This window comes from Strix uralensis, chromosome 7 (genome assembly GCF_047716275.1).
Source record: "Strix uralensis isolate ZFMK-TIS-50842 chromosome 7, bStrUra1, whole genome shotgun sequence".
Classification (NCBI taxonomy): domain Eukaryota; kingdom Metazoa; phylum Chordata; class Aves; order Strigiformes; family Strigidae; genus Strix; species Strix uralensis.
The window spans coordinates 29,328,337-29,354,200 of NC_133978.1; the positions used below are offsets into that span (position 1 = coordinate 29,328,337).

At 47.7% G+C, this 25,864-nt stretch overlaps 1 protein-coding gene across 5 annotated transcripts; it reads right to left on the reverse strand.

The window, feature by feature from the left end:
- Nucleotides 1–447: 447 nt before the first annotated feature.
- Nucleotides 448–25,864, reverse strand: ITPRIP (inositol 1,4,5-trisphosphate receptor interacting protein). 5 transcript variants are annotated; one of them, XM_074875237.1, is made up of 4 exons: nt 20,795–21,112; nt 20,590–20,696; nt 15,748–16,032; nt 448–6,555 (listed from the first exon to the last, which is right to left on the reverse strand). In XM_074875237.1, the coding sequence occupies exon 4, from the start codon at nt 6,507–6,509 to the stop codon at nt 4,980–4,982; it is 1,530 nt and encodes a 509-aa protein (XP_074731338.1). In that variant the 5' UTR covers nt 6,510–6,555; nt 15,748–16,032; nt 20,590–20,696; nt 20,795–21,112; the 3' UTR covers nt 448–4,979. The 5 variants fall into 5 exon arrangements, with proteins under 5 accessions (XP_074731338.1, XP_074731337.1, XP_074731336.1 ...); XM_074875236.1 differs by having other exon boundaries at nt 448–6,642; XM_074875235.1 differs by lacking the exons at nt 15,748–16,032; nt 20,795–21,112 and adding an exon at nt 25,324–25,864 and having other exon boundaries at nt 448–6,642.

Consider the following 25,864-nt stretch of genomic DNA (forward strand, 5'->3'; position numbering starts at 1 on the left):
AGCAGGAGGCTAAGTGGTGGTGGGTGGTTGCTGGAACTTGGCTGTGGGTACCTGTAAAACAAGCAGGTAAAGAGGATTCCTCTAGCTGAACTGGAAATTCAGGGGATTTCTGGTTCAGCCAATAAGGGCTACCAGCAATATTTAGCGCTTGCCACAAAAGGGGTTTTTTTTTGAGCAGAGATACCCAGAATAATTATTTTGAATTCCTGTGGATTCATATTCTCATGAAGTCTCACATCCCTGGTGTTATTCTGGAATAGCTATTCCACTTTATGTTCACACTGCATCTTATTCTGGAACAATTTCTACAGGCAGTCGGAAATCACAGGGAATCTTGCTGTTGTGCTCACTGTGCTAGGAATGCACCGGGCATATCCCCACTCCATCCTTCTGCTCTCAGAAACATTTTGGGGGGGACTAGAAACAAAACAGATTTCACACTTTAGATTTCGCACAAGACTTCCTTTATTATAAATAAAGCTGCATGAGAAGATCATTACAAATTCAACAGTGTCCTGCTATAAAAGCAGCGGTTTGAGTACAGCATTGTCAATGAAGGAAGACCTTAGTTTGGAGAGTTTTGGTGTTACCGTCCATCTCAGCCGCATTGCCAAGATTGATCTTCATACTATGGTTTTGCTTCTGAGCTAACATATTACACACACGCCCCCAATCCTAAAAAAAAAGACAAGTAATAAATAAAGCTATTTACTGTGTAGGATCCTATGAGAACTAACCCCTTAATGACCAGCAGCTAAGCTGTTACAGGTGGGTAAAGTCTCATTTCTTCACCACAGAGAAAACGTTGCAAAGGCTTTGCATTAAAAATGTCTGGCGAACAAGCACCAAATCCTACTGCTTGAATACTGGATAAAGTTTTGGATCAATTTGCTGAAATACATCTTTATACACACATAAGACCTGTATACAGAGCAACTCGAAGGGAAAGAAGCCATATTCTATGGTTGCCACATACTAAAGGGTGAACTACCAACAGCTCCCCTTAAAGATGTTCAGTTCCTGAACAACAATAATAACCTTAGACCATGACATTTCCTAAAGGCAAATGGCTCCTAAGGCTATGTTGTAGATCAGTGGCTGCTATCAAGCCACCACTAATTCCATTGCTTTGACAGAGCCTATAATAAAATATTAAAACCACAAGTTGAGGGTGGAGGGAGTGGCTGGAAACCAGCAGAAGGCGATAGGAGTTCATCTGTTAAATTCACCTGGTTAGCAAATAGCAAGAACAGCACTGAGACACAAGAAAGGGGTCTGGCAGTTTACCCTTCCTTAGGATCCCTCATGGAGATAACAGGCATTACCAAAGAGATGTTGTGTGTTTGTTACTCACGTGTCATATGCTGCTTGGTTTTAAAAGCACGTTAATTCATTTCAAACCACAAAACCCCATTTCCACCCCCACCCTTTAAAGCTGCTTCCTATGAATGCCCAGCCAGACTTCAATCAAGGCAGAACTAAACATGGGCAGCACTAAAATGTCTTAGGACATTTTTAGTGGCTGACAGCTGATGGAGCTGAACTGTCTTATAAACCTTTTTTATTAAATGTTAGTGTGGCCTTTTACTGATATGGCTAGTACTTGGTGGGCAAAGATTTAATACAGGAGAGACAAGGCAAGCCCAAGGAATGATGTGCTTCACATCATGGCCTCCTTGTACCACTGCAGAGGTCTGATCCAGAGAAATGTTGTGTACCCACATCACCACAGATGGGACACATATATACCTCTGGTATATGGCTTACACAAAGAAGATCTCTGCCCTGAGGCTTATTGGAGCACATCTTATATTCACAGAGTGCTTCTCCCCCTGGATAGGTGTGAGTTGGTTCCCTCACAGCCTAAATGCACAGAAGACTTCTTAAAAGGTGCTCACGGCAAAATGAGCATATTGCATGTAGGAAAATTAAGCCAAGCAATTTGTTTTCAGGGGAATCAAATCCATAAATTCCTTGGTTCAGCTCCATCTTGGGTTCAACTAAACCCCATGGGAACACTTCAGGGTCAGTTTGGGCTTAAGAGAGAACAGGCACACAAATACAGAAAATGAGAACAAAAGATTCAATCCACTTAACAGTTTAGGTTCCATTTGAGTCTGAGCAGCCGTGCTCAAAGCTGCCTAAAGACGTGTTTAGGCATGTTTACAAGCCTGTAGGACTGGCGTTACAAAGCTTTGTTCTGACATTTTAAGAGGGGAGTTAACTTACTCTGTTTAACAGCTTTTTCTTCTCATCCTCCCCTGTTCAACCTTATATAAAAGTTATTTTTCAACTCTGAATGTCATTTCCTGAGAGACCTGAGTCACAAATTTGTTTCTGTTCTTTGGACAGGCTAAATTTAGACTCCTGGCAGGAAACGGCAGAAAAATTTTTATTTTTCTCTGGCTGGGCTGGGAACACATTTAGAAGCAACTCTGACCACTGCTGCTTCAGCACGACCTGCCTGCCAGCAGCCCATGCAAAGCTGGATTTGCTACAGGCACTGTGCAGTAAACCTGGGCAGGTAAAAATGGCAAATTGCTTGGGTTTGCAAATGACTTACACAGCTTCCAATGTAGCCTCCAGGCTCCAGTATTCACCCACCCTCCCCGTACCTCTACTTGTCACTACCTGCTTGCCGTGTCCCCTGAGATTGCTCCTGCCCTCTTTCCTACTGAGGAAGGCTTGCTTGGTTGTGCTAATGAAAGCCAGGGGCTTACAGCACTCTTTAGCGTTAGCAATTAGTCCTGCCCTGTTGCTCTGGCAGCCCTGGCAGTCTCCCTGGCACTCATCATCAAGGGCGTTGAAGCAAGCACTGATGATCCAAGGTTCTTTCCTACTGGCATTACCTACCAGCCTCTTCTATCCCATTTTGCTTTCTACCCCTTACCTTCTGCTCAGAAATATTACTTAACCACCCTATAACTGTGATGATAAAAGTCAAGGGGAGCAGCAATTTGAGCAAATAGCTAAAGAGCTGTCTGTATGCACCTGAGCTTTCTTATAAACCAGGTGTGGAAATGGGAGTTGCAGCTTTCTCTGCTTTTGTGCATGAAGTGCCCCTCACTGGTGGAGGGACAGTCAAAAGCAGAGATCAAGGAGGTGGTGAAATGTTTTTTTACCAGGAAAAGGGAGGACAGGACATGTCTATGGAGAGTTTGCTTATCAACAAGCTGGATTATAAGCCTCATGCTGTATGCTGTCCCTAGTAGTGATACAAGATTAAATCTCTCTGACGCATGTGATTGATAGAGAAGATTGATAAAAAGGGACCTGTAGAGTCATGGTAATACCATCCCTGATGGGTCCCACCACGCAGAACAACTACCCTCTTGTAAAGAGGATTCAGAGAAGCCCTAGTGTAAAACATTTCAGGAAATCCCAGTGTAAGAAAATGGCAGGAAAGGCCCCTTAACACTGGAGGCCAGGCCTCTGGGACCAGCACACAGCAGATCTGCACTGAGGCCCTCGGATCCTGCACGAAGGAGGGTGAGGAGGTACTGAGCCCTCTCCTCCAGCAAAACTACCTCTCTGGGGCTGGGCAGCCCACTGGTACAGCACTAACATGCTACTTCCTGAGGGAGTTCAGGCACCTCCATGTCTGCATTGGGTTTTTTAGCACATGCCTTGAGATCCTCCCCTGGCTTAAAAGCCCACAGAAGCTGTTATTCTCCCATTGTGCTCCCAGCTCAGCAAATTACAGTCTGCTAGCAGCAGCTACTCAGAGCCTCATCAGAGCAGCAGTCTTTAAAAGGATTGAGGAGACCCTGTATGGAGGCAAACAGGTAGGTTTTGCCTGGGCATCTGGGAGCAGAAGGGATACGACACAGACAAGGCAGCTGCAGAGACAGCACTGCCAAGCTCGACTACATGTGCACCTCTTTCATCCCCTCCTCCTAACTCAGAGCCATCCTGCTGGTCTTGGCCTCATTAAAACCATGCTGGGAGAGTCACGCTCTCATTTGGAGGGTGATTGTTCCCTCCTGCTACCAGACTGCTGGGATTGGCTTCATTACAGGATAATTTTGGAGAACTGCTTCTTTTATTAAAGCAAAACCTGTAGCAGTCCTTTCTTTTTTGGTTGTTCTCAGCCTTGCTGCCCCAAAGTAAGGAAAACAAACAAATATACCAAAATGCCAGAATCCAGTAACAGTGTTTCTTTTATCTAAGGTAAAAAATGTTCCTGTCCATTTACCCATGGAAAATGGCCAGGAATATAACCCATTAGCCATGTTACCATGAAGAAAATGGAAGACTCAGATGAAATGGTCTGGAGACACAGACCCTGCTGCCTGCTCTGCTACATCCTCCCCGGGGAGAAGAAATGTGCAGGGATGCTTTTGAAGGACAGGACAAGCCATTTAAACTACCACTGCAAGTCCTATCAAGAAGGCTTTTTTTATAACTACAGTCCCCTTTTGATTAAAGAGCTACAGTTGATTTAAGGATCTCCATCCAGTCCAGATCTTGTGCATGACCCTCCTCCCCACGTCAGCACTGAGTCTTATGTTGTGCTTCCCATCCGTTGCAGAGCTCCTGCTGTCTGCAAGCAGGCAGACTCCTGCAATCGCAAGATCCTGTCTCTGATTTCTCCACCCTTTTCTTATCTCCCCGTTCCAAAGGAAATGAAGTATTTGGCCACCACCACCGTTTGCATTGCAGGCATCTGAATAAATTAGTCATATTTGTTGCTCACCACCACTGTAGCGTGACTGAGGCACAATAGAAAAATATATTCTTAGCTGCATAAAACCCAGCCAGCACACCAGTGGAGCCGAAACTTACTTTTATACCATGTCTTCCAGTTCCTCCCTATACTCCCCCCTTCCCCTCTCCCTTACTGCAGGAACCATGGCCCAGGACTGGTTCAGCTGCAGACAAGAATCTGTACTGGCAAAGTCAGTTGTCTCCAAGAGGCTTCGGAAAGCTGCCCTCTGGACTTGTGCTTAGAGGAACAAGTGTTTTCCTGCTGGCTTTGGTTAAAGGGATTCCTTATGGATCCCATTGGCGTGTGCAAGGGGGATGTGCACTGTGTACTCATTTATCAGTGCAGACGTGTTCCTGAGCATCTCGTGGAATGTGTCCACTGTCTTCCTGTAAATGGCCCTGCGTAGCACAAAGGGACGGAAAAGGTTGAGAGGCTCAGCCCTCTGGAATATGATGGGGAAGCCCAGCTCTGCTGGTACCTTCCCATTGCCAATGAAGAAGTGGTAGAGCTTCTTCTCATGCAAACATTTCTCCAGAAACTTCAGCATGTCCTGTAGACGGGCCTCCAACTTCTCTGGGGCCCAGTCCTGACTGGGACGTGCCTGCAGAAGATGCAGCATTACTGTCTTCAGGTGGTAGTTGGTGAGCCCACTTGGACCTGTGAGGCTGCACTGCTTCCCATGGAGGAAGGAGAGGATCTGAAGGCAGCTGACATGGCAGGCATTAGCAGGCAGCGTTTTGGAGACCAGCTGGATGAACCTCCTCTCATACACTGCAAAGGTGAGAAACCAGTGAGTGCTGGAGGGGAGGTCTGCTGCCAGGCTGCTCCGAGGAAAATGAGAGATGAAGTAAACATCAGAGTTCTCGTACTGCACCACAGGGGTGAGGTTAAAGGCAATCGATTTCCCTGACTTAAATTTTATCTTCAGGGCTCCTGGGGAGTCCAGGAGGCTGAAGCAGAGGTCAAATTCATACTTGTGGGAGATTCTGTTCCAGGCCTTGGTGACTGCAATCTGGAACCACTTCATGACTTGGTCAGCATCCAGATACTGAGTATTTTTGAAGCACAGGAGGTCCTCCATCTCACTGCTGGGCCTAGTAGTATTGGCTTGGCTATGGAGGAGGCACAGCATATCTTCCCCTAGTTTAGTCTTGTCACAGATGCAACCTGTCACATCCTCATTTGCCCTGCATACCTTGATAGTGCCATAACCTTGTTCATCTGGGGGAAAAGAGTTGCCAGAGCACCAGGTCTGGGACCGAAAACAGTATGGCTCTGGGGGGGCAAAAGGCACTATGAGATCACAGACAAAAGGTTTACGCACTCTCCAGTTCTCATACATGCTCCCCACACCCATGCAGTCCTCCACTTCCATGTCAGCATCCCGGTTACAAACACTCCTCAAGGCTTCCAGCAGGTCATCTGCAAAGCCTTCCACCATCTCCCTCATCCTGGCCATGTCTCCAGTGGTACCCAGGATGCGCTTCTCGTAGAAGCTGGCCAAGACGGCCTTGTCAGGGAAGGCCACACCTTTAAAGGCTTTCCCCAGGACAGCCATGTCATCCTCTTCTCCTCCTGTGTCCTGCCAAATCCCTTCCTGGAAATCCTGCCTCCAGAGCTCGATCAGCAGAAAGATGATCATGGAAAGGGCAGTCCACATATCCCATCGGACCTTTTCCTCTTTGCTCTCCTCCACTACCTCTGCAGCCTTTTCCAGAGTCTTCTGTGTGGCTTCCTGGTCTGCGATTTCCTGCTCCAAGCGCAACTGCTCCAGCCGAAGGCTCTCCTCCCGCTCCTTCATCTTCTGGATGATTTCTTCCGCGTTCTCAGGGACAGTGCCATTCTCTCTAGGAAAGAGGAGCGGGTGGTTGACTATAGCTGTAATCACCACTAGACACACCCGGAAGATTCCCACGGGCATGGCAGTTCCTTCCCTGGAAGAGAAAAAAAGGCAGAATGACCCATAATTCAGAATATATTCCCTCAAGAAGAAAAATGAAAGGAAGTCCCCACTTGAATAAAAGCTTTGGCACCCTTTCTAGCCCTGAAAGAGTCTAGAAGCTCCTAAGCGCATGCCTGTTTCTGCATGTTATTAACCAAGCTTCCCAAAGAGACTTTATCAGTAGATAGCAAGGATGAAAGTGTCCTCTTATCAAATTAATTTTGAAGAACAGAATTGTGAAGGCACTTGCTGCTGTTGGGGCACTGTGGGAGGGCATGTCCTTCCTCCCTCCTTTAATGTTCCCCAGAACTGAAAGAGAAAGAAGCAGGCAGGGTGTAAAAAAGCAGGACTGGAGATGAGCACTGCTTTCCCTCAATATAAGGCTAATGTTGCAGACGTGACAATGGCGCAGGCAGGGATGCCCTGGCCACCTTCCACGTTACGCATGTCTGGGGACCCACGCAGCCAGCTTAGATCAGGGCAATCTTCATTGCCAGTGCTGGTATGTGCACCTGGGTGGGAAAAAGCCTGCAGAGTTTTCTGCTTCTAAGCAGGCACCACAGGCAAAGCTCTTCCTATCTGAAAGATAGGAATCAGGATCAGGCTGTGGCAAATCTTCCCGGTCCCCAGGATGCCCTAGGATGCCTCATGACTGCGGTCCCTGGAGAAAGGGCAGAGACAGAAAGACTGCTAAACCAGAAAGGTATTTCTAAAGGGTTTTTTTTAAACCCAGTGGTTTTAAAAGCATTGGGTTGTTTATTTTTGGTGCTTACTCCACTATTAATCTGTAGAAGATGTTAGTAAACACCACAGCTTTGATCTAAGCCATCTCCCCAAAGCACCCCCTTAACAGCTGTGCTTGCAGCCAGCTCGCTCCCATTTGAAGTGGCCTCAACATGGCTGCAAGACACATCCCAGGTCTCAGTGTCAAGGCGCTTGCCACAGGCAGCCATGTGCCTGCAACAGTCCCACATGTCATCCCTTGCACAGGCCCTTGGCATGACTGAGACTGCTCTGGTGTTTTGGAGTTGCTTTGTGTGGCTACTGGCTCTGCTGCTTGGACCTCACACTTAATAAAGCTTTCTGTGCCATGGGGCTCATGATGAAAGAATTTAATTCCTAGCTTTCCGCTACACAGTCCCATTGCTGGGGCCTCCGCCTGGCCCTGACGAGGCCTCCCAGACGTCTGGGCCAGAGGGTGCTCAGGCTAAAACCTGGGCTGTTTCATCCCAGGTGGCATTTCTGTTTCTGGAGGGCTGGCATCGCTATCAAGATCCCAAACGCCTCATCAGGGCAGGACAATCTGAAGTTGTCATCCACTGCTGAGACGTGACGAGCTCACCATTTCCTCTTTCTAGCAACATCACCCCTCAGTCCTCCACAGGGAGATCAGAAGGACAAGATGGACAAGCAGCAGTATTTCTTCTTTCAGATGGAACTATTTTAATGCTGCCCCTTTAATGCCTCAAAAGTGTGCTTGAGAGAGAAGGGTTTCTGTTACAGAAATAAAGCCTATCCATAAAATACCTAATCAATCAGAGCAGAAATAGTAATTTCATTCCTAACAAACCAATTCATCCTGCTGTTGGAATGAAGCCGTTTCACAGAGAGCCAAGAGATGGTGAAGCACTGCGTGTGGACTGGAACTGAGGGCTGTAATTCCCACCCCCTGCAATAGCTCCTTCCTGGCCTGAACTACCGTGTTTTGGTGCCACAGCAATTCTGCTGTCCCAGCGTCTGGGCAAGGAGAACATCTCTAGCAATCTCATTTATGCCTCCACAGGGCACGCAATAAAGATAGATCCATCCCAGTGGGCCTTGTTATCATTACTGCACAACAAACTGCTGGCTTTCCATTACAGGAATCTAGATTTCCTCGATGTGAGCACTTACTGTACACGGGAACTCTATCCTTTGGCGTGCAATTATCTTTGCTTACAAGAGGGCTGGGACTGGAATAACAAGGGAAGGGAACAGGATTGAGATGCATTGTCCAAGCAGCAAGAAAATTCACACGGTGCTCAGGATAACGCTATGTGCCCCTCCCTGCGTAACATTTACTAACTACCCTTTTTTTTAGATCACATGTACATGCATAGGTGAACGCCCTCATGCAGACATTGCTCTGGAGATGGTTATGGGCCTTTCTTGTCCTTTTTACATTTACATTAACTCTTTAATTGAATGAATTAATTTAAATTAATTAAAGGTGAATTAATGCCCAAAGCTGGCTGTTCCATTTATTCTGTGTGCTCCATGCCTGGCCACATTTTAAAAATACACTGGGGTCGCCCTGGATTGCAAAGGGCTCTATCAGTTTGCTAGGGCAGGGCAGGAAGCACTGGTGAGTTCCTTTCCTTAGTGCTACGCTCTTGCAGACCACGTGTGCTTTCCAAGCTTAAAAATAACATGGCCAGGAGCCAGATGCCTCCTCTTGCATTCTTGACCAGGATGACATTGCTGCTCTGCCCTGCTAGACCTCTGTCCCTATGGATGAAATGTTTTACTGTTAGCAGATTACTTCTTAGATGCATAAGGCTGAAAGAAGTCAGCTTCCTTCGGATCTTCTTGTACCCTTCAAGACTCTCTTGTGCTCAGCTGCCCATGGGCACACCACTTCCAGAGGTTACCTGCCCCGAAGCTCTGCTAGCAGAAGGGGTTAGGCCAGAGATCCTCAAATCCATCACTGGCTGGCTCACCTGAATTCATTCTGGGTCACACTGACAGTTTAGGCTACCCCAGCTGATATTGCAGGAGTAGGTTAGGAAGCATGCACACAACCTCTTCCCCCAGCAAACTCTGCAGGCCTCTGGAAGAGAGTCAAGATGAAAACTGGAAGTGACAACATCTTCAGGTTGCATGAATTTGTAAGAAACATGTCTGTTTTCAGCCTGAACAGAGGAAGCGCTCCTGGCCAAGACTGCTCTTTTGCTATTCACATCAGAAAATGATGCCAAACATTAACCTCAGTTAAGGCTTAAGGTTAATGATGCTCAGTGACCAAAGTCAGTGGAGCCTGGCCTTGACAGCAGCAAGGGCAGTACAGGCAGAGCGTTCCCACATCTCACCAGACACAGCTTTCCTGGCTAATACAGAAAGACTAAATAATACAGGTGAAACCAGTAGCACTGCCTGGTAGGCAGTCCAGCCTTCCCTGTAACAAAGGCTGCTCTTTTCCCTTGCTTTTAACTTCAACCCAAGCAATTTAAGTCTGATAAAAATATTTATGCCTGCTCTGGCTGAGACAGCTTTTGTGTGGGGAAGAGGGAGAGTTCAAATGTTTCCAAGCTGGAGACTAAGAAAGAGAAAAAATCTTTGTTTCATCTATGCATCAAATTTAGCAATGTTTTGAGTATGGGGGGGGGAAAAAAAAAGTATTCATGAGTTTTTAAACAGTAAGTTCCCAAAGCAATCTTCCAACTTTTTCCAAATTTCTGGCCTTGCCAGTTTTTCCCCATTCAAAGTGTAGACGATGTCCAGACTTGGTAACAGCTTACATTTACCTACCTTCTGCAGACCCTCCTGCAGCAGTCCCAGGCTCCAAAGACCTCCCTAAGGGAGGGTGCTGTGGTGCCACCTTTGCAAGCAGAGGAGCCTGCCCTCACCCTGCTCCCTGGGCCAGGGCGTTCCCAGGGTGAGACAGCAGAGACCCCACCTCTCGTGCTCTTGTGAGAACAAAGCGGGGAGAAGAGCAGTGAGACCAAGGAAGCTGCTTGGGGAAGGGAGGACAGGTGGGGGCAAAGCGGTATGTTGAGCCTCACCGCCTTGACACAGAGCTCTGTCACTGCCCAGCATGTGATGCTGCTTGTTCAAACCTGTCTCTAGCACTAGAATTAGTTTCCTTCTGGGCTTTTCTGTGGCACTGCATCAGTGACTGGGTGCTACACCAATTTTAAGGCTGATGACAGCTCTGACAACCCTGGGAAGTGAGGGGGCAGGCACCATCCCACTCTCCAACTAGGGAGTGAGGGCTCAGAGATAAAAGCAGCTGATTGCTCTGCTGCCCGATTAGAAACAATGATCAGCAGCATCCTGCAGCACTTGGTATGTTCAAAGGCTTTACCGAGAACACCCACACCCTTCCACCCTCAGCTCCCAGGCAAGTTAGACCTCATCCTTTCAGGCCTGAAGCAGCCTCCCCAGCTAGAGGATCCCGATCAGCCCCACAGCAGGTCCTGAATGACACAGGAAGCCCTAAGAGTGGAAGGGGAAAGATGATGCTGCTCTCATGCAGTTCAGGTTGGTGCCATGAAGCTGCACGCAGGAGAAGGCCAGCTCTCACACTAGCTGATCTGAAAGCCCTTTGTTGCACTAATGTTTCATTCACGCGCTTGCCTGGACTATGATTACAGGTAGCATGTTGCAAGGAAAGGAAAGCACCACATGAAGCTCACAGGTAAGTAAAGCCTTAGCACAGCCAGTCAGCAGCTTGCCTAAGGTCAAGCGATGGCTGGAGAGCAGCCTCTGCATGGGGACTTTGAGAGATAGCTGAAATCCTCTTGCATACATGCCATAAAAACCAAGGGGTGAGTATGCACACAGAGGCTTGCCCCAAAACTGCCACTGGAAAAGACCCTTCTCCTTTGCCACATTTGGGCAGTGCCAGCCGTGCCAAAGGCTAGAGAGGAAATGGGCTGCAGCTCTGAAAATGGTCCCCTAGGTAAGACTTGACTCACCAGCCATGCTCAGACCCTTGGCACTGGAGCAAAGGCAGAGTTGCAGCTCCTCACCAGCACAAATGCAGCCTTCTAAGCTGAAAAACTGGCGCTGAGCTCTGCAAACCACCACTGCATCTCTGCAGTAACTGTCTCTGCATCACCTGTGCTTACAACCTGGATCCCTCCATAAGTGGCCTTGAAAGAAAAATCATCTGCAGAGACTATTGCAAGACAATATAAAAATAGCCATTGTACTGTTTCCTGACTGTAGTCAGCCCTGAAGGTGAATAGTACTTGCAGTGCACATTAGCACAAGCAGATTTGCTTACTGGTGTTTTATGTGGCATGGGGGCAGAGCTTGGTTCTACTTTCAGCTTCTGCCTTGAAGACCTCCTCCTCACCTGGGAGTATCACAGACCTCATCTGGTGTTCATGTAGGCTGAGTTGGGACAGCCACTGCCTTGTGGCAACGTGTGCTCTCCCCCTTCCCACCAGTTACCCTGTTACAGAGGATTTCCCTGCACGAGCAGCAAAGTCCTTTGCAGAGATGATGTTGCTCAAAGCTATAATGCCCCATCCCTTCCAGCTAAAATGTGCTCAACTTCTGATGTCCCCAAGCCTTCCTCACACCCTTTTTCACAGCAGCTTCAGAACCTTTTGCCTCCTGCTTAGTCTAGCAAAGGAAAAGATTTAAATGGCAGCTTGTAACTTGCCTCTGAAGGCTGCTCATGTGCTCTGAGCCCAGAGAACCCTCCATCTTCTCTGAAGACACAGGAGAATATTTCCCTTTCATTAATGGCCCCTTTCTTTCCTCAAGAGTTCCTCATACAGCTGTATTTTTTCCACCTTTTTATTCCCTTAAATTTTGAATCATAGGATGCAAAGCATGCTCTGGCTGGTGTTCAGCAATAAACCAGATAGGAGTGAGCCGAAGCTTTGATTCTTAAATTAGAAAAACCCAAGCTGAGCCACTGAATGCGATTCACTAATGCACTGGAATACGCCAAGACATCATTTACGACATACTCGATTGCTTCCTGTGATTTGGCTGACACAAAAGGCACTGAATAGGTGGCTGCTACATTGTGTTTTGCTTTGGTAGGCTGCAAGAAAAGAGGCAATTTGAAGAGATGATAGAAACTACAGCTGGTGGGGAGCTTTCTTCATTGAAAGCTTCCAAGTTTTCAAAACCAGAACTTTCATGGGAACAAATATGATTTCTGAGACTCTTTTTGGGAAGGTCCTTGAGGTCTGGAAAGGACTCCACTGCCTGTTTTGACTGGAGAGATTAATAGCCCAGAACAGCCACTAACCTGCACTTGGGACTTTCTTACTGGGAAGATGTGAATCTCAAGCCCAGGGGTTTCACGCCCAGACCAGCTATACTCCCTCATGGCTGAGCTTCTGGGAGCTCCATGATTCCTCTCCTCGCTGTAACAGAAATCACCCTGTTGAAGATATCACACTGGTCTCTGCCATTAGTTGCTGGGACTTTATTGTTCAAATTTTGCAGAGAAGAATGAGAAAATTTTCAAGTTTTAATTTTATATGCATATATTTAAAAACAGTACATGTTTATGCCCTTATAGTCTGATCGCTTGGGATGACTGAAACTTCTGTTGAATGCTCTCCAGATTGAGGAGGCAGTAACAGTAATCTAAGCTTTGGTCTCCTTCCTGGCCCCTGAGGTCACTGCCCTCATCACTTGGCTGCTTTCAGGTCAATGCTCTGCTCTCCAGGGTTGACCTGGGCTTTCACAGGACTTGAGGAATTGGTTTTGGCAGGACTTCACTCAAATCTGTCTTGTTCTTGAGACTATTTTTACTGAATAAATATTTTATGGGGTGGGCAGGGGAGGAGTCCTGTTTTGGTGAAGAATTTCAGATGAGAAGTGAGTGAGGTTTCCTCCCAGGTCAGCACCACATCGGGCCTGGGGGTTATCCAGGACCCCAGTGTGATGGATGCTGCCAGCTAAGCCAGCTCCTAGGAGACATCATGGTGAAGCACTGCATCTCAAAGCAAGAATTTCCACTTTCACCTGAGTCAGCAAGGTGGGGCTGTGGCATCAGGTGGGGCTGACAAGGTTCTGGACCCTCGGTGAGGGCTGGAAGGCCCTTATAGCCAAAGCAAACACTCAAGAGTCCTTGTACTGAAACACACCCCAGGGTGACTAAGAGTTCATTGCACCAGTCTACCCTTCCCACCTCACTGTGTATGCATTAGCACATGTGACCCTGCCCAGCTTTCACCTGGCACAGGCAGCAAGAGCCCAGATGCTCAGATGAGGATCCTCAGATGGTTTCTACCCTCCAGGATGAAGACCCCACTGCTGCAGTGAGAACATTTCCCCAGACCCGTAGAGAGTCATGAAGACCCCCCACTTCCCGCTCCACCATCAGCTGTGACAGCACCCAGCACAGCCCACCCAGAGATCATGCAGCATAGGGCAGGCAGGAGAGGCTCCTGCCCTCCCATCTCTTGAGCACACAGTCAGCTGCTGCACACACAGCCCAGCCAGGAAAATTAGAAGCCACAAAAACACAATACAGAGCTGGAGTGGCATCAACTTGTGCTGTTCTTTGACCCCCTATGAAGCTTGCGTGCAGGACGTTGGTGTGACAAGCTATCGATGGAGACAGAACAGTGCCAGCCACAGCGGCTATAACTCATGCTCTGACTTGTCTTTTTGAGCATTAGATTAGTGCTACAGACAAAGTACCACATTCCAGTTGCCAGCACAATTACAGCTGGTTCAATACAGACTGGTGGGATTGGGCTGTCTTTGGCTCTCTACCAAAGCCACCAGCGGAAAGGACCAAATGCACCAATGCATGAGATGCAGAGGCCTGGATGTTGAGACTGGTACTGCAACCATGTTTAAAACTAGAACAAGCCAGCTGGCCTGCTCAGGACTACAAAAGGCAGGTATGGCAGAGCAACCGCCTTCCAAAACATGCCTGGAAGCCCCACCCCAGATTAGCTGCTTGGCCACAGGACAGCAGTTGGACAAGGCCACTTGCCTGACAACTATTGTTTTGCCATTTGATTGAGAACACGTTAGCCTTTCGTAACATCTCTGACATCCTGTCCTGGGCCTGCTGCAGTGCCAAGGGGGTCAATCGCGCAGCCCGAGTCGCACATCCTGCCCAACAGGTCTGCTATGCATTTTCGGAAGCAATATTTTCCTCCCAGGGTCACCAGATCAGGTATTTCCAAGGAAATGCTGATGCTCATCCTGTGTACAGGACTAGGTAGCCCTCCCTTCCCACGGACAGACAGATTCAGGGTGGATAAACATATGAGGGGCACTGACATTGCTCTGGAGGCAGACGCTACCATTCAGTCCCAGGTCCAAGTGAGGAGTGATTTTGCCAGGGTCTCTCCAAGCAGAGGAGTGCTTCATTTGTGCTGGGAAGGACAGTGAGTCTCTCTCATGTCTTCCAGTCATTCACTACCTTTGCCATCAGGAAGCTTTTTCTCATGCCTCATTAACTCTCCCTTGCTGCAGTTTGAACCTCTAACTTGCAAGTGACCACTGTGGGCAAAAGTAGGACAGATTGTTTTCTTTTGCAGTAGCACACAAGGAGTTCAGAGGTCTTCCCCTCCTGCCTCAGCTTTCACTGCACACAGATGCATTTGTAAGATGTTGCCATAAAATCCTGTGACCTCCCTTCCCCCAAAGCTCAGACAGTACAAAATTTTTTTTCTGGCTCAAAAGCACTCACTTGCCTTCTAGGGCTCTTTTCCAAAACCCAAAGATTTTCAGTTTTATCAGCAAGTGGGGGGTTTATCTGGGTATTTCTAAGTCACTATTTCTCAGTGCATATAGGTATCAACCCACTAACCAGAACATGATTCTGGCTCCCTCTTCTTACCCCAGAAAGCCAACAGCCACTGTCAAAGACAGCTGTAATAACTACGAAATAAGTGCAGAACCACATCATGCCCCCAAAGCACTCACTGTTTATTCACTGTAAGACAGGACCCAAGAAGGGGTGCCCATGGAGACCAGGAGACAAAGCTATCAGTGGGAGGAGTGTTTATCAGCATTCTGCCCATTGCCTGAATGTGTTTTTTTGCTTTTTGACTGTGCAAGCCAGCTCAGCTCTTGTCAGCAAACAGCACATGGGCAGTCCGTGTAGAGCCTCAGGTTCCCCCTGCTATGGCCAAGAAGGGGTTTTACAAATTGGAACATAGCCCTGGCTGCAAGGGAGGCAGGAGGAGAAAGGTAGGAAGTGTGCATGTGGCTCCCACCCACGTACTGAGCTGTTGTGGTAGGATCTGGGCCAGAAACAGCTTGGCTTTTTAAGCCAAATAAATTTTGTCTGTTAATTGGGAGGAAAACAACTGGAGTAAACTGAACTTCTATGTGTTTTTTTGTTTTTAGGAGGAGAAAAGACACACACCAAGGAAAAAAAAAAAAAAGAAGGTTGGCTTACCAACCTCACCAGCTCCCTCCTCTTCAAACCCAACGTGATGGGAGTCCAGGCTGGTCCCTTGCACAATCTTTCATCAGCACAGATGGACACAAACCCCCTGCTGCTTTACCAAAAGCCTGATAGTGCCAGCCACAATGTATGGAGCAATGTCACCACACAGATGCTCTCTGGCCTCCACGTGGTGCTCACGCTGGGAGCCGCTCTGGCTGTCACCCTGTCAGCCACATGACCTCCCCTTGAACATGCAGGCAGCCATGGCTCATTGATCCGGTCTGGCAGTCAGCTCTGGGAAAGGTGGTGAGAATCAAAAGAGTTCAATTGCCAAGATGTTTGCTTAAATCTGCCCTCCTTTTCCCCACTTAATTCTCAACAAGGTGGTGAAAATCACACCAGCATTGTTAAATCAGGCAGTGGTTACTCTGACTCTCCTCATCCTAAGGTGAGCATATGCTCTACATGGCTACACATCCAACTTAACTGTCTATTGTACATCCATTGAAACGAATGCTTTGGTATCAAAAGGGTTGGTGGAAACATTATTAGAAAGTTGATTTCCCAGCAGGGATACACCACTCCAGCACATCTAAGAAGAGCACATGGGGATATTAGCACAGCTCAGACATGACTTGCAGAATGATTATGTTTTACATGTGAAACTGTGAAGTTCCATTTCAGTCACGTAACAAGGAACACTTACATATTACAGACAGTAGAAAGCACAGTAGTTGCCAGACACTTCCAGAAACACTGAACAAAAACAGCAAAAAGAAATTGTCATTGCAGGCTGGGAATTTGGTTGATCTGAGATCTTTTACTCCATCACACTCTTGACTCAGTGACAGTCACACTCCTGTATCAGAAGACCTGCAGGCCCAAGTATCTGCTTAAACAGGACTCCAAAACACTGGATAGCACTGGAGGTTTGTGTGATATTGGACTATTGTTTTGCTAACTAGTTACAGCTGTTTGTATTCTAACAACTGGGGAGGAAGAGTATTTAAAAGCTGACTATTGTAGCCAAAATGTCACCACAGAAATGAAAAGCAATGCTTTATTCCATTGCCTGAAATCTCAGCTTTTTTATAAAACACAGTATCATTCCTTAAATAAAGTAAAAAAAAACCCAGACTGTGAAAGCCCCTGCAGGGATGGGTAGAGGGTGTGGAAAGAGGAGAGAGCAAGAAAGAGCACTTTTACTGCAATGTCCCATTTTTCTTGACTCTCACTAGGATGACTCCCTGATCTAAGCAGAGGCACTCTGCATTGCACACCAGCATCTGCAGGAAGAATCAGGCCTTCTTACTTCATTACCTCTAGAAAAGAACAGGAGAAACAACACAAATGTTTTGGGAAGCAGTAAGCCCAGTCCTGGCTCGCTAGTCATAAACCTAAAAACTGCCAAGAGACAGGCATGCACACAAATATGTTGGCTGCAGAGTACTGCTGGCTAACTCTGCTTTTCAAAATCAGTTTGAATAAATAAAAATCAGACGAAAAAAGCAAATCCATACAAGAAAACAAACTGCCCCACTTCCATACAATATTTCCACGAAGGTCATCCTTTCAGCACCCGTGACCACCAACTCAGAGCCATTTTCACCCAAGGGAGTGGCTCAGAGACCAGTCTATTGCCACATACACCCATATTTAATAATTTTCATGTGCTCTTTGCTCGGTCCCCTCTGCTTACAAAAGAAAACATCTTTAAGCTGCTTCTTTCCCTGAAGGGTTTGTAAACTGAATGCTGGGAAGAAAAACTCTGAAAAGACTCAATGGGATAAGAGCAATGTAACATGCACTGCTGTAGTGAAAGTACCAAACACACACATAAAGGCTGTGAAGCCACGTGGTTTTCATTTGGGATGTGTGGGGTGCACACATAGCTTGCTTTCTTTATAACATAAGCACAACAAAGGAAGGCTTTGTTTGAAAGCCAAAGGACAGCCTCTCCGCACACTTAAAGGCTAAGTTACAACGTAATGGGAACTGTGAGTCATAGCTGTGGGGCCCCTGCTCTTAGACACAAAAATCCCCTCTGCTGCAGCAGGCAAGGAGCTTAGCTTAGCAAGGAGCAAAGACAGCTTCCAGCTCTACATGGGAGACTGAAAGCATCCAGGACTAGCAGCAATTACAAAGCTGAGCTGAAAGCACGTGTTGTGAATGACTTAAGATGCAAACACATCCCTTTCAGTTGACATTTCTTCCTGTAACTCCTTCAGCGCTTGAGATCATAACCCTGCAGTTGTTCTAAGAGCATGAAGCAGCTATGGCTCCACAGGGAGGTGGGATGGATGTCAGCCAAGCACCTTCAGACTGTCTTTTGACTTTGGCTGCAGAAGAGTGTGGCCATGATAGTGAACATAGCCAGGTAGGACCACTGTACAGCTCTATGTCCTTAAGTCACTTAATGTGGCAGATAATTTATGTCAGCGTGTGTTACAGTAGGGGAGAGTCAGCTGATGGATTCCAGCTACCCAAAATACAGACACTCATCTCATCCTTGCCCACACTAGCCTGGGAGGAAAAGATAAGGGTCTTCAATTCAATGGGTTCATTAAATTGAATAGGTCTTCAATCATGAATGGGTTGCAATCTGCAGTGCAGAAGTGGCTGTGCTGCAGAAAATCCAAGTGTTTTCTCTCACATTTCCAACAGTCCCAAGGTATCTGTTTGCTAAATCTCCAGAGGCCTTTAGATATCAAACTCTCATCTGAAAACAGTGTCAGTCAGGTACCTGAACATCCAGGAGGAAACAGTTTAGGATCTAAGCATTTTGGGTGCAGATACACACACAAGCACAAGACCCTCTGGGAAGCACTATACTGTGAACATCAAGTGTCACATTTTAAGCTTGAGAATGCTCCTTAGCTCCATCTCTGGTATATATTAACATTCCACAAGAGCTTAAAAAATAAGGAAAAAAAGAGGTCTGAAAATGCAATATAGTCTCCACAGCTCTGTCTACACACATGGCCTACACTGCGCCTTAATGGTTTCTGGCAAATCTTTGTCTACTTTGTCCTGAAAAGCTTCCAGCAAATCTCCATCTCTGCCTCCCAAAGCAGTCTAGACTACTGCTTAACTACTTCTACCTGTAGGAAAGTCTCCTTATCACTGTATGTGCTTTCTCCAAAATAAGCTGTAAGCCCTGATGGGATTCTGGCACATGCAGGCAGCATCTTGTCTTACGGAGCTACTTCACTCCCTGCAGGCAGCGTGGGAACCGTTTGCTCCCACTCCTCATCAGGTGCTCCCCAAACATCACCAAATCCTCTGCAATTTGGGAGAACTGAAACCAAGGCACTCTGAAGCTGATTTTCATTGTTTTCATTTGCATTTGGCCACAAACTCTATCTTTTCAACTGACAGCGCCCACCATTCCTTGAGGCAACCCAGAGAAAGATGCAGTTGGTCACACAGGAGGTTCAGCTGCCACCTTGTAGCTAATGTCACTTTTCTACTCAGGTGCAAGACCCTTTGCTATGTATTCTTCCCCCTGGTTTCAGAAGCAAAGGAACAGTACAGTTTCCTTTGCCAGGCAACCGAAATAACCATATGAATCGGAGACTCTGCCTAACGGGGCTTACATTTTGAAACAGTTGGCCTCAATGGTTCTCATCCTTGCCAACACCATGCTTGGTTTTTCCAACCCACATGCATGGCAGTGGGGTGCATCAGATGTTTTCCCTATAAATGCTGAAAAAGCATCTCTGCCTTAAGGCAAATATCACTGATATAAATATTGTGCTAGATCAGCCAGAAAAACCTGCCTCTGGAAGAGGGATAATAATGAAAGACGGTGGGGGGAAAGGAAAAAGAGAAAGAGCTTAATTTACACACAGGAGGATGGCGATAGGCCAGCTCTCACAGCTTTGACTGGGGCTGGCTGGCAGAGCATGCCAGGGAATACTGTGAGCTGATCTTTGCTAGAGCAGAGCAGCTGTTTGAACTGACTGGAATGGGAAGAAGGGGACAGACACCACCCAACAGAGACACAGATCCAGAATAAATAAGAAAAAAAAAAATCATATGGAGTACATGAAGTAACAGGTACTCAGAGCTGTAGCGGGACATTGTGGCAGCCAGGACTGCTGCTCTGGCAGCTCCCTCTGCCATCAGCTTCAGTTCTTCCCTTCCCACTACTGCTACCCACAGAGCCTCCTGTTACACGTTCACAGAGTGGCACTGCCAGACATCTGGGTTTCACCCAGCAGTTCAGCTTTCAGTGGGTTTTTCAGGGGGTTTCATACAAATATGAAAACTCTAAATATTGCTCCAAATAAAAACCACAATATCCCCTCAATCCGGCTGCCTCTGCTGTCAACCCTGATCATCAGGAGGTTCCTGATCATCAGGAGGTCATCCAGGTACTTCCAGGCCTTTACTCTTCCTCTAACACCTGGAAGAGGGGGGATCTAGTGCTTTCCTGGTCTGGGTAAGGTACCCCTGGCAAGTTCTCCTGCACAGCAGCAAATGCAGCAGTAGCTGCTGTCAGCAAAGCTTGGACCTCTTGGTTCCCTTCTGCCATCACTCTCTGACTAGACCCCAACTGTACCAAGTAGTCAGACAAAAGCAATTTTATACTGAATGCCAAGAGAGACTTTTAACACTGATCTTCTAAACTGAAGCCATTTCCAAATGAAATCTTCACAGTATTGCTACTTGCGCTTTCCAAGTGTTGAGTGATCCTTGCTGCTGGGAACATTTACTAAAATATGAGCCATACCACTTTCCTTCTGGCATTTCTGCTGCAAGGCTCAAGATCTTCTAGTGAGAGCCCATCAAGAAGCTTTTATAAATCACATCAAATCTAGAAGGAAGAAGGACCCCCAGAGCACTTACCTGCTACACGACTTTGCAGGTGCTCATTAAATTTCACATTACTACTATCACCGTGATGCAGAGAAGACTATATTCAGTCACCCACCACTGAAGCACAGCCAGGAAGTCTGTAAAACACAAAGAGGATGAATGAGGAAGTTAAGGTAGAAGATGCAGTTATCTACATTAGGGATTGATTAAAAGAGAGATTAACTCACCCCCTTACCTAATAAAATGATCATAAAAGCTCAAAAGACCAGAAATAATCCGCTTTGAAGTGATCAGGGAAGAGTTAAAATGCTGCTTCTCCGTGGAAAAGTCTGCAATTCACACCGCAGGTCTGTCAGTGTTGAAGACATCCCAGCAAGCGAGGATTTCCCTCCTCTGACTCCATCCTCACCCACCAGCCCTCTCCTTTTAAAACGGATTAGGGTCAAATTAGCAGCCGCATAAGTGCAAGGGCTGGGACAGTTTTGTCTGGGATTGGTTTGTCTCAGAAAAGGCATCTAGCTGCTGTAAGCAGCTTGCGAGGTAGAAATACTTGCTTGGGGAGCTGGGTTTAGAGAGCTACTGTGAGAAACAGAACACACAGGAGAAAAGGCAGGAAGTAAATCTATGAGCATACAGGAAGATGTGAAACACAGAACCGCAAAAGATAAACTACCGTATTTTAAGAGAGAGAAGTTAAGAAATTTTAGATGAAACAGGAAACAAAGCAAAATCCTCCAACCAGAAGGAGGAGAGGACAGCCTGACAAGGTAGTTGCAGACAGACAAGGGAGATGTTACCCAGCTGCACACACATGGGGTGGGAAGCAGGAATCAACCGCCCTCATTAGCAGCCACTATCACCACTTCAAACCCTCCAACTGTCTTGATCCAAAGCCTGATGAAATCATGAAAAGTGTGGGCTGAGCTGGGTCCTTTAAGGGCTCAGCATTAGGTTGATGCGTTCTTACTCTCCCCAACCCCTTCACTTCAGTAGCTGTTGGGGAGGCGATGGCTCAACTCTTCCTCCTCCCACGTACCTGCTTTGACCAGACCGTGTGTACAGTTTCACTTCTCCATTTCCATCTTCAACCAAGGCCAAATTAAGCGAATGGGCTCTGCCCTGACCTCTCAGCGCCTTGAAGCCTGCAGGGCTGCTTGTGCCTCCACTCAACCAGCACCATGACACTACCAGCAGCAGCACAGACTACCAAGCACAGGAGCAAGACAGCCCAATACCAAAAGGGCTGGATCGGCACTGTAATTTCCCTGTGGATGTTTGTTAGCCCTTAGGGCTGCAATGCCTGGTCTCAAGGTGGCTCAGGGCCAGCTTACAGCAGGTGCTTCTGCTTGGAGGAAAGGAGTCATGGAGTGCCGTGTGGGAACTGCTGCTATAGGACTTACACGCTCTCACTTGTTAAAATAATTTTTAAATCTCAAAAGAGAGAGTTTAAGTCAGAGTGTCCCTTTACTATATGTGTATAGATGTTGGACAGACCTTGATTGAACCTTAGGGGATGGTCTAAGGTCATGACAAGAAGGTCCCTCTCAGCAGTGGATGTGTCTGCAGTGCATCCTCACATGCTAGGTCAAACCTCCTCTCTTGTTCCCTTGGAGGCAGCTCGAGCAACACAGCACAGCATTTGTTATGGGTCTGTCCTATACGAGAGCCTCCTCTCCACACCAGAAATCAAACTTACCCCTGCTCCAGTGAAGCTCAGCAGCTAGTCTGGCCTTCAGGTCACGGCAGTAAAACCTGTCTGTTTTGCTGAACTGCCAGTCAAGGTTGGCTCAGCCAACTTTGCGCAGCCCACATGTGCATGGAAATCAAAATAAGCTAAAAAAAGAGCCCTGTTGCAGCTGCACCCCTGGGCCAGCTCCTCACCCCTCAAGCTGCTTGAAGCTTGGCTACCCACCTCCCTTCCTATTGCCCACACTGAGGGCTGAACAGGCAGAAGGTTTTGCTTACACAGCTGAGCCCACATCCCTGCAAAACCTGGAATTCATGGTTGGGCACACAATGATGCCACCCAGCACACACCCTGGCCACGCTCCCTCCTTCCAGCCTGAAAACCAGAGTCTCTACCTCTCTCCACCACTTAGCAATTACATGTGCTGATGGAAATATGCTGCCTGGCAGCAAACCTGCTTTTTCCCCAGTATAATGGATTATAATAACACTTGGGAGAGAAAGAGCTGGCCCACCCAACAGCCCATTTTAAAGGGGATCTGAGGGAACAACCCAGGAGCTTTTTTTCCAGCTCCCATCTCCGTTGCACCATTGCTATGGATTGCAATTGCAATTCTGTGGAGCAGAGTGTGCAGGACAGGACAGCACAGGACAGCAGGGAGACTTGTGCAGTCTCTTCATGGAGTTCATATACTTTATCAGTGCTCCCCAGAACAACTGCTTCTGAATGTTCACCTTGTTGATAGAGGCTGAATTTAGCTTAAATTTTGCCAGGACAGTTGTTTTAGAGGGATGCAGATGTGTCAATAGAAAACAATACAACTGGAAAAATAAACCACCCCTTCTGCTGTGTACACATTGTGCTCAGGGAACTAATTTAAGCTCTTGGGGAAAGAAAAAAAAAAAGCACATCACAATACAACCCACTAAGTGTGTTTCCTGATATTGCACTATTGCATTATTTGCAGGCAAGCTCCAAGATACTGAAACAAGTCAGCAAATAGACAGTCGCAAAAGCCAGCCTAAAATTGTCGTTTTTGACAACTATACAGTTTTTGCTTAAAAAACAAACTCAGAAATTAGTTAGATCAGCTCATGGAACACCAGTGTTGGGTTTCTGCGGGTCAGATTCCCTCCCTGTTACTCACTGCCACGTAAGGAGGATCACAAGCACTGGCATCCTTCTGAGACTACCGTGCAGCAGAGGCACACAGGAGCCCTTATTGCCATGGAGAGAGCCAACAAAAAACAAAAGGGGAGCAGGACATGCAGCTTCGGTGGCCCTAGTAGTCAAACGGCCTGAAGCAATCACTCAAGGAAAACCAAATCCCCCAGTCCCTGACCAGGCCTATTTACTCTGACTTGCAGGGAGAAAAAAAGAAAAAAAAAAAAAAAGCTGTTCTTCGTATATTGTAATGCTCCAAGCAACAAAAAGAGGAAGACAGTTAGGTGGGGAGGGGCCACCGCCTGAGCTCTTGATAAACAGGTACAACGTCTTTGGTGTGCACAAGTCTTTTCTTCCTTGTAGATGACACCGGTGCAAACACAGATCACTGTGTTCTGCACACTCCAGTCATGCAAAAAAAAAAGCGTCATCTACCAGCTGGAAGGCAAGAAACCCTCAGGGCTGATCGCAGTACTGACACTGGCTCTCTGACCTTTGGTAAATCACCTTGCTCCACATCTGTGGCAATCACACATAATATGTGCATTTCCCACATGGAAGCAGTATGAAGCTTCTACTGTGCTGAAAACAAGGTTGAAGAGAAGGCTTTAAGTTTCCATTCCTAATTTCCATTCTGTGCTTTTCCTTAAGGACTGAAGGAACCCCTTTCATGCATATTAAGGAAAAACCGGTTTTAAAAGCAGATGCCTATGAAGGTAGACAGAATCACTTTAGTCAGAGCTGCAGAAGAGCATTATCATCATCACCAAACCGAACTCAAAAACCTCACAAAACAAGCCATACTACACTACAGCTGCTCTCCTGTTCAGGTGCTGCTTGCCTGGCAGCTCAGGTCCTTGTCTGGCAGCTCACGCCAAACACTCATGCCTGAAGGAGATGTGCTGGGTATGGTTTAGGCCTACAGCGCTCATTAAAAACATGTTAATGGTAATGCTCTCTTAAGACACTGCTGGTGCTCATCTTGCCTGACCACATAACACACACCAATAGCAACACGTCCTATTTTCCTGAAGGATTTTAATATGGCAGTTCCCAAGAGAAGTGCTTCAGTGGGAGACTGCCAAGTTGAAGATGCAAAGTCCACTAAGGCTCTGGTCCTGTGTGTCAGCCCATGACTTCCAGCACCCCAGTCCTGACTCACTCTGATTTGAGCTAAAAATACCTACTGGCCATCATCTAAGAGATGCCTACACACATGAACAGCAGCTCTACAAAGAACGCCGCGCCTTCTCTCTGTACTCAGTAGAGTACTCTGCATCTCAGAAAAAAGGCAAAGAAATTTTGTAACAACCTAAGCCCAAGCCGGTAATACTGAACACGCAGCAAAGCTGAAGCACGCGTTCTGCACGGCCTGTACGCGCCTGAGGTCACCACCGGCCGCAGGACCCCACGGGCTGGTGTCACCAGCAAAAAGAGGTGGCCGCGGGGTCTCTGTTCAGCCCGACTGGGTCCCGCAGAGGTTCCCCATGCACTCTGCTGAAGAGGGCTGCGGCCAGTCCTCTGCCGCTCACGGGGCCCCCAAAAGCCGGCTGCCTTCTGCTGCCCGCGTTTGGCTACTGCCTGCGTTGCCGGTGGAGCAAAGCTGAAAGATGGGTAGAAACTTCGGTGTGCACAGTAATCTGCCTCAGGGCCTGAGCCGGCCCCGTGCCCGAACACCCACCCAGACGAAAATTTCGCGCAAAATGGAAAAATTACTCTGTACAGAGAAACCGGGGAAAAATCACTCCAAGGCGACCTGTTGCAGGCACACCCCGGCCCCCGGCGGCTTTGCTCGCCCAAACAGCCGCGGCACACGCGGGCGAAGCCCCTCCCGAGGCGGCAGCGCGGGGAAGCGGCGCGCCCCCACCCCCCGACCCTCCGCCGCGAGGTGAGGGGTCCCGGACGAGACTTACCGGGCCGGGGCCGCCGCTCCCCGCGGGAGGCGCGGGCAGACCGGCGGCTGTCGGGGCGGCGGCGGCCGCTCCCCGAGGCGGGGGGGTGTCCCGCAGCGCGGCAGCTCGGCTCGGTGCAGGCGAGTCCGCCCAGCCCGGCCGGAGCGGGTTTCCTTTTCTCTTTGTTGGTTGCTTTTTTTTTTGTTTTGTTTTGGTTTTTTTTTTTTGTGTTTGTTTCTCTCCTCCTTCAAACCACCCCCGCCAGCCCTAGAAGCCGAGCCATCCTCCGGCAGGCTGCAGTTCGCTGTCTGGGCTCCCTCCCGGCTCCCCCATTAGCGTCCCGGATGGTTTTGTACTGAGGGCACGGGGAACGGAGAGGAAATGCGCTCATTTTGCTTCTCGGGTGTATTCTGACCTCCTGGTGGTCGTGACTGAGAGTCAGGAAAGCAGCTGGAACACATAACCTCGCTTGCAGTCCTTATCAAAGCAAAGGAGCAGATCCCAGGGACGTGGAACCTTTCTCCTGCTCAGAGCTGGCACAAGTAGAAACTTGTGAATCTGC